Consider the following 12,980-nt stretch of genomic DNA (forward strand, 5'->3'; position numbering starts at 1 on the left):
CAGCCAGCCTATTCATGCTTCTCGTGTATTTTATGTATCTGAATCAGGTTACCCCTCAGACACTGATACTCAAGTGAAAATAATTCCGGTGTGTCCAAACTATCCTTACAACTAATACACCCCAATTTGGGCAATATCCTGGGAAGTTTCCTTTTCAGCCTCTCCAAAGCTTCCACATCCTTCAGGCAAGAACTGCACACAAATCTCCAAAAAAGCCCTGACTGAAGCTTTATACAGCTGCATATGACTGAGTGATTTTTAAAGTTAATAGCCCAACAGATGAAGGAAAGCATGCTGTACGCCTTCTTTATCACCTCACCCACTTATGTTGCCATTTTCAGAGAGCTATGGATTTGGATCCCAAAATCCCTCTCTTCATTAATGCTCCTAAGGGTTTACTGTATACTCTCCTCTTACATAACGAAGTGTGAAACTGGATGAACACAGTAGGCCAAGCAACATCTTAGGAGCACAAAAGCTGATGTTTCAGGCAGACACCCTTCATCCTTTGTGCTCCTAAGATGCTGCTTGACCTGCTGTGTTCATCCAGCTCTACACTTTGTTATCTCGGATTCTCCAGCATCTGCAGTTCCCATTATCTCTGATGCTCTCCTCTTACATCTGATTTCCCAGAATATTTCACTTCATACTTGTCCAGATTAAATTCCACCTGCCTTTTCTCCATCCAACTTTCCAACTCATTTATATCCCGCTGTTTCAATTGATAATCTTCCTCATTGCCTACAACTCCATCAGTTTTCATGCCATCTGTAAATTTACTAATCAAGTCACTTAGATTTATATCATTTATATCAAGTCATTAAATCACAAGCAAGAGTGATCCCAGCACTGATCATTGTGGAACACCACTGATCACAGACTTCTAGTCAGAAAAATACCACTCCACAGCTACCCTCTGTCTTTTATGATGAAGCCAATTTTGTACAATCTTATCAATTCAGCTTGGATCACATGTGACTTTATCTTCTGAACCTGCCTGCCATGAGGGGCATAATGAAATGCTTTAGTAAAGTCCATGTAGACAACATCCACATACCTATGCTTATCAATCACCTTTCTCATGAAGAACCAAAAGAACTGCAGATGCTGTAAATCAGGAACAAAAACAAAGTTGCTGGAAAAGCTCAGCAGGTCTGGCAGCATCTGTGAAGGAGAAAACAGAGTTAACATTTCGGGTCACTTCTGAGGGAGGTTCACCGGGCATGAAACGTTAACTCTTTTTTTCTCCTCCACAGATGCTGCCTGACCTGCTTATCTTCGTCAAGAAATTCAACCCAGTTTTTGAAACAAGAATTCCCCTGAACAAAACCACGTTGCTCATCTCCAATCAGTCCATTCTTCTCCAAATGCAAGTAAATGGTGTCCATAAAAATCTTCTCCAATAATTTCCCTACCAATGATGAGAGGCTTACTGGATTATCCTAGTAGTCCTTATTGAGCAAAGGAACAATGTTGGCAATAATCCAGTCATCTGGGACTTTGCCTGTGGTGAGAGGTCATAAACATCTCTGTCAGGGCCTCAGCAATTTGCTCCCCTACTCCCTCAGTATCCCCCCATAGATACCATCAAGATCTGGGGACTTTTCGACCTCAATGTTTTGCAAGACAGCAAGCATCTCCTCCTTCTTCTTATTGTTGTCATGCTCTAAAATATCAATATATTCCTCCCTAATCTTGCCATCATTTTCGTCCTTCTCCTTGGTGAATACAAATGCAAAGTACTCATTAATGACCTCACACACTTCCTCAAGCTCCATATGTAGTTTCTCTCCTTTATCCTTAAACAGGCCTGTGCTTTCCCTAGCTACCCTCTTGCTTCTAATTTATGTATAAATTCTTTGGGATTTTCCTTATTTCTACTTTTCAAGGATATTTTGTGGCTCCATTTAGCTCTACTAGTTCCTTGTTTACATTCTTCCCTCCTTTTTTTTCATAGGATGAGGGTGTCATTGGTCAGGCAATATTTATTGCCCAGAAGGCAGTTAAACGTCAACCAAGTTGCTGTGGATCTTGAATCACATGTAGGCTAGACCAGGTAAGGATGGCAGTTTCTTTCCGTAAAGGACATCAGTGAACCAGATAGATTTTTCGTGACAATCAGCAACAGTTTCATATTTATCATTAGATGCCTAATTCAAGATTTTTCTTGAATTCAAATTCCACCATCTGCAGTGGTGGGATTCGAATCCAGGTCCCCAGACCATTTGGGCCTGAGTCTCTGGATTAACAGTTCAGAGATAATAGCACTAGACCATTGCCTTCCACTTGCTGCTAATTTCATTTTTAAGCTCCCCCTTACACATCCTGTACTCCTCTAGGGCTTCTGCTGTTTCTGCCATAAACCTCCCTTTGTTTTATTTTTATCCAATCCTGTGTATTCCTCAACCTTCAGGGTTTGCTGGTTTCTGTCATCACACACTTTATTTCTTTGGGGATATGTTGATTATATATTCTTCCTATTTCGTTCTTGATTGTATCCCATTGCTCTGACATACAAATGATGTGGAGGTGCCAGGGTCAGACTTGGGGGAACAAAATCAGAAGTCACATGACACCAGGTTATTGTCAAACAGGTTTATTTGCAATCACAAGCTTTCGGAACACTGTTCCTTCGTCAGGTGGAATAGATCAGAATAGAATATCCTTTATTGTCAGCTTGTGATTTCAGATAAACCTGTTGGGCTACAACCTGATGTGGTATGATTTCTGACAGATTTATCTGAAAGTATTTGCTCCCTCTCCACTCTGGCCAAATCACATCTGATCTTATTAAAACCAGTCTTCTCCTGGTTAAGAACTTTGAGTTCAGGCCCACTCTTGTCCTCTCCTGCTGAAGCTAACGGAGTTATGATTACTGCTTGCAAAATAATGCTCCACTGTTAGTTTAACCACTTTCCCAGTATCATTGCCTCCCTTATCCTGTTGGACCTTCTGCATACTCTCTCTAAAGTTGAAATAAAAACCAGAAGAACTGCAGATGCTGTAAATCAGGAACAAAAACAGGAGTTTCTGGAAAAGCTCAGCAAGTTTGGCAGCATCTGTGAAGAGTGAATCAGAGTTAACGTTTCAGGCCCTGAGGAAGGGTCACCGGACCTGTAATGTTAAATCTGATTGTCTCTTCACAGATGCTGCCAGACCTGCTAGCTTTTCCCTCAAAAATTGAAATTGTAATAAAACACAAACCTCCAGTTGTGTTAAGGTTGTTAACCATTTCCATGAACAGAAAAAGACATTGAATAGAAAAGAGTGCGTGCAATAAACTGAAATCCCAGATTAATAAGTGGAATCAAGAGTTATGGGGATAAGGCAGGAACAGGATACTGATTGTGGATGATCAGCCATGGTCATAATGAATGGTGGTGCTGGCTTGAAGGGCCGAATGGCCAACTCCAGAGCCTATTGTCTATTGTCTATAATAATACGGGACTAGCTGAACCCAAACACACTAGGCATATAATCACGCCAAACAATCATAGAACATTTTGGATCAAAGTGAACATTTTGAGTTTGGTGTGACCCTTCTTTAGACTTCCTTATAGTTCTGAAGAACATTTATACTGAACTCAATGTTAGCTCTGTTTCTCTCTTCACAGATGTTGCCAGACCTGCTGAGTTTTTCCAACATTCTCATTTCCAGCATCCACATTAACTTGATTTTATTATGGCATAGTATCTCAGAAGAAGGCACACTGCTTCCTGAAACTATGGCTACACTGGTCTCATTTTCGTCCTGAAAGAGAAAACCCCATGAGACATGTTTCACAGGGATGAAATTTGATAGTTTCCAGGCTTTGACTAGATCTAGCTTCAAGATGAAAAGTGTGAAGGTGGAAATTGAAACAAGAAATTGCTCACAGCTAAGTCTGTGCTGGTATAGGAAAGCTGCCGCATCTTATAAAAACTGCAAGATCTGCGGATGCTGTGAATCAGGAACAAAAACAGAAGTTGCTGGAAAAGCTCAGCAGATCTGGCAACACCCGTGAAGAAAAAAAAAATCACACTTAATGTCTCGGGTCCGGTGACCCTCCTTCAAAAGGGGTTCTGAGGAATGTCACTGGACCCAAGACATTAACTGTGATTGTTTTTTGTCTTCACAGATGCTACCAGATCTGGTGAACTTTCCCAGCAAATTCTGCTTTCGTTCCTGCTACTTCTTATGATGACAATGCCTCAGGAACCGCATTGCTTTGTAACTGTCAAGACATTATCTATACAGTACAATACGAACGAAACTCACTGCATGACTGCTACAATTTTGAAGCATGTACTTGGAAAGTGAAGAAAATATATCAACAGGAGAAAAGGATAACTATCTCTGATAACTGTAAACACCGAGACATTCACTCAACTGTCTTTTCCCTCATCAAACAGCTGTGGAAATGCTCTGGGATTTCACACTGCCTGACAGCATTGGCAACAATGGTAGGTTCGTCATGTGAACGAGGAGGAAAAGATTGTGATGGCCCAGCTGATGTTGCTGCAGGACAAGTCAGATCCCAGAATAAAACCTGGCTTAATATATCAAATATCTTTTTATTGTTTTAGTTAACATGTTGATAGACGGCTGAAACCTAGTCACCAATTCTGCAGAGTTTCTTTAACATCACAACTATAGAAAAAGAAATGAGTCTGTCTAAATGCAGAGCAGAGTTTGAAAGATCTTAAATCACGTAGCAAAGCAAAGTCTCATCCCATTTCCCAATGTTTGCCATCGCAGAGACTCAAATCCAGAGAAATAATCTCTCTACTGTCAAAACTTTAAATTCAACTTAACTGATTCTGCCTAGTTCTTTCCTACGAACTGTGATGTCTTCTTACATGAATATTTACAGACGTGCAAGGTTAGACTTTCTCACCTCGTCATAACCCACAGAATTTGATTTAAATACTGAGGGCTTGAAATTTTCACAAGCAAACATTTGACACCCAGGGTTGCTGCACTTTTCCTGAACTGTTCTAAAGTGTCTTTTTTGATGAGAAACTATTTGTTTCTGCCCCAAGGCAGGTCTCCTAAGAACTGCCCTGAAATCTTTCCATCACTGGGTTTTCTACATTAGGATCAATATTTGAGTGTTTGAATACTTGAATACTTGAATACCCTGAAATGGAGATAAGCTAATGTTTGCTGTACTTGTCACAAATCAGCTCAGTAAAAATTGTATTCTCTTAACATTCCAGAGGGTCTCCGCTCTCTGACACATTCTGTCATTCAGTCACTGTTCAGGAAGAGTTTTCCTGATCTTTTGTTCTGGTCCTCAGAAAAGTAATTAGCTCCAAATGCCAATGTTTTAAAACCTGTAATCCAGAAATAATATTAATGTACACCTGTAAGTAAGACAACTTTCATCACTAAATCAATGAATTTTCCACAGCTAGTGCATACATTTTGTCAGATATTTGACCATACAAGCTCAGGTCATTGTAAAGTCTAAACAAATTGAAAATAAAGGCGCTTTTCACATATTTACTCTGTCACTATGCTTTCACTTTTTAAAATGTGGATTGCATTCGTGCTGGAATTGAGTTACACAGCAGTTCCTTAGTCAATCTTTGAGCTTCACTTGATGTGAGCATATACCTTTTACTTACCACACAATCAAACCCTAACCCTATGGCAGTTGTGCATGAATTTTAATTTCATTTCATTGCCAGTTATGTCAGCAATGATTGGATGATGAGTACTTCATATTGTCATAATAAGCATGATACAGACTTTGCGTGAACAGTCACATTTGCATTTGTCAAAACAAAAGGGTTTCAGTATAGGTTTGTCTGTTCAGGATGCCTCAGTCCAGTCCTTGAGGTGTTTCTTCAACCTGTATTTATTAGCACGATGTACATAATTGACAGGTGGATATTATTTCCCTAAACATTCTATCAGGTTCTGGATAGGAGTCATTGAAGCCACAGCGACTGAGTGTGAAATAAATATGGTCATCACTCTAAATTCCTAGTCAAGTGGGATTTTACAGAATCCACAACTGGTGTTAAACTCGATGAGAGCAGCACTGTTGCTGAGTTCTGCCTAGTTACCATCATGATAGGACACAGGATTTCCCTCCATCTGAACAAATTAATGGATTTACTTTGGGGTCAAAGCAGAAGCAGGGCTAAGCATTTAGTTTTGGAACAGTGACTAGAATGGATCATCACTGAGTTCGTTGTGTGGCAAATGGATATAACAGACAAGGAGTCAGAGAAGGTCATTCAGCCCTTCCAGTCAGCTCTATCATTCAATAATATCATGGGTGACCTGATTGTAATCTCAAATCCATATTCCTGCCTACCCTAGCAAGAATTTTATCCACCATGGCCTTAAGAGTACTTATGGTCTCCACTTTCACACCTTTTCAAGGAGAGAGCTCCAAAGACTCATAACCCTTTCTGAGATAAAAAGAAAAGTCACCTCATCTCTGTTTCAAGTTGGTGGCCTGTGATTTTAAAAAAAAGTGAGGCCTCATTCAATGTTCCCCCAAATATGAAAACATTCTGCCCAGATCCCTCCCATCAAAACCCGTTAGGAGTTTAAGTGTTTCAATCAGGTGCCCATACGCTTTGAAGATCCAATATTTCTGGCCAATTTATTAGAGCTTTTAGAGGAAGTAACATTTGATACATGTATTGGGCAATCAGTCAATGCATGGCATTCAGATTTCCAAAAGGCATTTGATAAGGTGCCACATGGAAAGTTATTGTGGAAAATAAAAGCTTGAAGTGTAATAGAGTATCAAATTGGTCTGGAGAGGATTGGCTGGCTAACAGGAAGTTGAGAGGAGGAAGCAATGAATCTTTTTCAAGCTGGAAGAATGTCATGAGTGGTGTGTCAAAGGAAACAGTGCTGGGGCCTCAAGAGTGGTTAAAGATGAAAAAACAGCGCTTGCAAAAATATGAAATTGAACATTCTGGCAGAGAAAAAAGAAATGTCAAAATGTTGAGACATTGCAGAAATATTATAGGATTTGGATATCATATTTATGAAACACAGAAGGTTAGCACATAGACACAGAAAATAGCTTAGCAAGCTTTTAAAAAAAATCATTCAAAGATATGGGTATCACTGACTGGCCAGCATTACTACCCATCCCTAATTGCCTACCGTTAATCACCATTCCTAATAGCATAAAAACAAAAAGGACTGCAGATGCTCTAAATCAAGAACAAAAACAAATTCGTTGGAAAAGCTTCTGAGGAAGGGTCACCGGACCCGAAACATTAACTCTGTTTTCTCCTCCACAGATGCTGCCAGACCTGCTAATAGTATTGTGGATCTATTTGCTACAGACTACAGCAATTCAGGATGGCAGCTCACCACCACATTCACAAGGGGTAGGTAATAAATGCATTGCCTATATCTTCTGAGTGAATATAAAACTGATTAAAGGGTGTTCAGGCAGAAAAAAATTGAGGACAATTCTGTCTTGTTCTTGGAGAATTCAGAATAAACAGTTCTGAGGAAGGGTCACTGGGTCCGAAACATTAACTCTGATTTCTCTCCACAGATGCTGCCAGGCCTGCCGAGCTTTTCAAGGCTGTTTAAGTGTGATACTCACTAATTTACAACAAAAGGGAACCCGATACAGCCAATCCAATCTGTGTGAATTGCTGGCTGCTTAACTTTAGCCAAATGAATTAAAAATGACTTTTAGAAATGCTTTATTCACCCCAACATGCTGCTGATGTTGGAGTTGCAATTGGATCTTTCAGGATCCAGTGACATGTGCTAAGAACATTGTAGGATTTAAACAAAAAGGCCAAGGGACAGATGAGCCATCATTGAAATGATTGGGAAGCTCATGTTTGGGGCTGAATGGTTTTCTGTTGTTCCTCATCAACATACAAATTTATGAGTTTACCGGGAAATCTTTAACATTGAGGTTGAAAAGTAAATTATCTGTTTTACAGGCAAATGACTCTCTGGCTGGTCTGACAGTTTCTGATTGAGTAAGAGAAGCGCTCACAGACCTGTCAGATTGGAATGAACCTTCAACATTCTCCGTTCAACTTTCCTACAGAGTAAAACCCCAGGGAATGAGTGAAATTGAAAGTTGCTCTCAGTGCCACATGGCCAGAGTTCCCCATTGCGTAATACAAATTCTCGTTCTTTACACACGACAGACTGACTTTCTCTCCAGAATCATATAATTCTTTAGGACCAGAAAGGGGACATTCCACCCCCGCCATGACTGAGTAGCTCTCCAAATGAGAAATTTACTGAGTGTCACCTTTTGCCCAGGAATACCCCTGCCATCCATGTAATTCATTTTTGAACAACTATCAAAGTCCCTTTCAATGTTTCAAGAGAATCTGCTTCACCCCCCACACTCTCAGACAGTATGTTCCAGACCCTAACTCCTTGAGTTAACCTGCCTCCCCCCAACATTCTTACAGCCTTGGAGGAAGTCCTGATCACTTCAGTTGGGTTTATTTTTAAAACATCAGCTTTCCTACAAAAAATGTAAATGTTCATTCAAAGGAAGGCTTTGGAAAGTAGGGAAGGACAAAAAGAGAAGAAAACGCCAAGAAAGACAGCAAACAAGATAGAATTAACAACATCAAGTTCTGAGGAAAGGAGAGAAAGATGTGAGAAAGAGGAAGAGAGAATGAAAGAGAGAGGGAGCAAAGATGAAAGAGAAAGAGGGAAAAATGCTTGGAGAGAAAGAGGGAAAGAAAGAAGGAACATGGATGAGTAAGAGGCAGTAAAAGAGAGTGAAAGTGTTTGTGAGCCTAGTGTGTGCAAGTGGGGCGAATGTAGGTACCAGCTACCAAAATATTTTTGGCAGGTTTGATCGGCTAAATGTTCCCTTCTGTACGGTATGGTTCTATGATTCCAAGATAGGGAAAGAAAGAAGGAGGGAACAAGAGTGAGATGGCAAGGCAGAAGGAGAGACAGAAGAGGGAGCGAAAGAACCAAGACCCAAAGATCATCCAGTAGCTATTTCAATGCATGCTTTCAGTGTACAAGTTAGTAACTGGCAGCAGGTAAGGAATGTACACGACTGAAATATTCCAGTTATCACTCCATGACAGGAGCAACAAAAACTTTCCTCTCCCAGACTGAGTACAAATCTAGAATTAAAAGCTGCAATTTAAATAAAAACAAGCAAAGTAAGGTGTTTGATAAGGTTCCCCATGGCAGGCTGATGGAGAAAGTGAAGTTGCATGGGGTCCAGGGTGTACCAGCTGGATGGATAGAGAACTGTGTGGGCAACAGGAGACAGAGAGTTGTAGTGGAAGGGAGTTTCTCAAAATGGAGAATGATGACCGGTGGTGTTCCACAAGGATCTGTGCTGGGACCACTGTTGTTTGTGATATACGTAAATGATTTGGAGGAAGGTGTAGGTGGTCTGATCAGCAAGTTTGCAGATGACACTAAGATTGGTGGAGTAGCACATAGTGAAAGGGACTGTCGGAGAATGCAGCAGAATATAGATAGACTGGAGAGTTGGGCAGATAAATGGCAGATGGACTTCAATCCAGGCAAATGCGAGGTGATGCATTTTGGAAGATCCAATTCAAGAGCGAACTATACAGTAAACGGAAAAGTCCAAGGGAAAATTGATGCACAGAGAGATCTGCGTGTTCAGGCCCCTGAAGGTGGCAACGCAGGTCAATAGGGTGGCCAAGAAGGCATACAGTATGCTTTCCTTCATTGGACGGGGTATTGAGTACAAGAGTTGGCAGGTCATGTTGCAGTTGCATAGGACTTTGGTTCGGCCACATTTGGAGTACAGTGTACAGTTCTGGTCGCCACATTACCAAAAGGATGTGGACGCTTTGGAGTGGGTGCAGAGGAGGTTTCCCAGGATGTTGCCTGGTATGGAGGGTGCTAGCTATGAAGAGAGGTTGAGTAGATTAGGATTATTTACATTAGAAAGACAGAGGTTGAGGGAGGTGGGGGGGCTGATTGAGGTCTACAAAATCATGAGAAGTATAGACAAGATAGATAGTAATAAGATTTTTCCCAGAGTGGGGTACTGAATTACTGGGGGTCATGATTTCAAGGTGAGAGGGGTAAAGTTTAAGGGAGATATGTGTGGAAAGTTTTTTACGCAGAGGGTGGGGGAGGTGTCTGGAACATGTTGCCAGCAGAGAAGGTAGGGGCAGGCATGATAGCATCATTCAAGATGTATCTAGACAGAAACGTGAATGGGCAGGGAGCAGAGGGATACAGGTCCTTGGAAATAGGAGACAGGTTCAGTTACAGGATCTGGATCGACACAGGCTTGGATGGCTGAAGGGCCTATTCCTGTGCTGTAATTTTCTTTGTTCCTTGTACAAATCTCACACTTAGAGAGGTCAGTCAGCCCATTGAGTGACCACAGAACATAGAACATTACTGTGCAGAACAGGCCTTTTGGCCCTCGATATTGCACCGACCTGTGAAACCAATCTGAAGCCCATCTAACATATACTATTCCATTATCATCCATGTGTTTATCCAGTGACCATTTAAGTACCCTTAAAGTTGGCGAATCTACTACTGTTGCAGGTAGGGCATTCCACACCCTTAGTACTCACTGAGTAAAGAATCTACCTCTGACATCTGTCCTATATCTATCACCCCTCAATTTAAAGCTATGCCCCCTCATGCTAGGCATCTCCATCTGAGGAAAAAGGCTCTCACTGTCCACCCTACCTAATCCTCTGATCATCTTGTATGTCTCTATTAAGTCACCTCTTAACCTTCTTCTCTCCAACGAAAACAGCCTCAAGCCCCTCAGCCATTCCCCATAAGACCTTCGCTCCACATCAAGCAACATCCTGGTAAATCTCCTCTGCACCCTTTCCAATGCCTCCACATCCTTCCTATAATGCGGCGACCAGAACTGTACGCAATAGTCCAAGTGCGGCCGCACCAGAGTTTTGTACAGCTGCAACATGACCTCATGGCTCCGAAACGCAATCCCTCTACCAATAAAACCTAACACACTGCACACTTTCTTAACAACCCTATCAACCTGGGTGACAACGTTCAGGGATCTGTGCACATGGATACCCAGATCTCTCTGCTCGTCCACACTACCAAGAATCTTACCATTAACCCAGTGCTCTGTATTCCTGTTATGCTGTCCAAAGTGAATCACTTCGCACTTTTCTGCATTAAACTCCATTTGTCACCTCTCATCACAGCTCTGCAGCTTATTCATTTCCCTCTGTAACCTGCAACATTCTTCCACACTATCAACAACTCCACCGACTTTATTGTCATCTGCAAATTTACTAACCCATCCTTCTACTCCCTCATCCAGGTCATTTATTGAAATAACAAACAGCAGTAGGCCCAACACCGACCCTTGCGGTTCACCACTAGCATCTGAACTCCAGAATGAACATTTCCCATCAACCACCACCCTCTGTCTTCTTACAGCTAGCCAATTTCTGATCCAAATTGCTATATCACCCTCATTCCCATGACTCTGTATTTTCTGCAATAGCCTACCATGGGGAACCTTATCAAATGCTTTACTGAAATCCATATACACCACATCAACCGCTTTACCCTCATCCACCTGTTTGGTCACCTTCTCAAAGAACTCAATAAGGTTTGTGAGGCATGACGTACCCTTCACAAAACTGTGTACTTGCTATCCTTGGAAAAATTCCAGTCAGGCCAACTCTCCCATTCTCATATGCCAATTTAGATTCAACTTGATATGATTGATTGCCTCCACTCCGTGAGCTCCTGTGGATCGACATCCATATGTATCTACTCCCTACTTTCAAATTGCTGTCCTCACCTTCTCCTGCTCAAGCCCCGAAACACAAGTCCTTCTACTGCCAACTAAAGAGAAAAGGTTTTTCCTTGTCACTTGTTTGAACCCATCATAATCATGTCAAGACCCCTCTGTCAATCTCCATCAGTCGCTTTTCTCTGAGGATATTCTCAGCTTTTCCACCCTAACTTTGTCATCAAAACTGACTCTCTCTGGAACCAATCTGGGCTCTCTATTCCATGCAGTGGCAAGGATTGTCACATACTTAAAATGTGGTGTTCAGAATTCAAAACAAAAGTTAATGATCAGGGCCATAGATAAGGTGAATAGAAAGGGGCTTTTCCTAATGGTGGTGGAGTTCAAAACAAGTGCCATACTTTTAAAGTGAGAGGAGAAAGTTTTAAAAAGAACATGAGGGGCAACCTTTTTTACACAGAGAGTGGTTTGTACATGGGATGAACTGCCAGAGGAAGTGGTGAATGCAACAGCAGTTATAACATTTAAAAGATATTTGGATAAGTAAATAAATAGAAGGGATATGAGCCAAATACAAACAAGTAGGACTAGTTAATTTGGGAATATTGTCAGCATGGACAAGTTGAACAAAAAGTTTCCATGCTGTATGCCTCTATGACTCTGTAACAAAGGAGTCACCCTCCATCAAGTCTTCTAATTGTTAACAATGTAGAATATTTAAAGCCCATCTTACCTGTTAATATTTGCAAAATCTGCAGCACTGTAGCAATCAGCAGCAAAGTCATTTCTTCCTCAACAATTCTCACTTCTTGAAATAACTATTAGCGATAAAATGCCAACACACCCGTCATTTGTGAAGAACAAAGTAAATTACTCAAAGCGCAATTGGGAGGAAGATCAGATGTTAGTCATGAGGTCATGTTTGTGGGTAAGCAATCTCATGTCTTGCATTTTTCCCCCTGTGTTGGTTTCTCCCATTTCCTCTCTCACTTCTTCTTCAATTCTTGAGCAATTTTATTTTCCTGTTTACTCTGTCTCTCTCCAACTCATCATCTTTCTCTTTCATTTACTCTTCCAACCACAGTCTCACATCTGCTTTCTGTATCCTCCTGATCACTCCAACTCAGTTTCTCTCTCTTCTCCCGTTGTCTTCTCATCCATTCTTGTTAGCATTTATTTTCCCTTCCTCTCTCTTTCACATTCACTCCCTCCTATTCTGTCCCTCTTTCACAGTCTAAGCCTAACTCTCCCTCTCTCTTGTTCACATTC

The 12,980-nt window shown here is 41.3% G+C and overlaps 1 protein-coding gene across 1 annotated transcript in view; it reads right to left on the bottom strand.

Moving 5' to 3' along the window:
• LOC125446618 (hepatic and glial cell adhesion molecule-like) overlaps positions 1-12,585 on the bottom strand; it is a 30,271-nt gene extending 17,686 nt beyond the window's left edge. The window contains exon 1 of the mRNA XM_048520324.2: positions 12,445-12,585. Within this exon, the coding sequence (XP_048376281.1) occupies positions 12,445-12,496 (52 nt within the window). The 5' untranslated portion in view covers positions 12,497-12,585. The remainder of the gene's footprint in view (positions 1-12,444) is intronic.
• Positions 12,586-12,980: the final 395 nt, after the last annotated feature.

The sequence above is a fragment of the Stegostoma tigrinum genome, chromosome 34 (genome assembly GCF_030684315.1).
Source record: "Stegostoma tigrinum isolate sSteTig4 chromosome 34, sSteTig4.hap1, whole genome shotgun sequence".
In the NCBI taxonomy this organism is placed as follows: domain Eukaryota; kingdom Metazoa; phylum Chordata; class Chondrichthyes; order Orectolobiformes; family Stegostomatidae; genus Stegostoma; species Stegostoma tigrinum.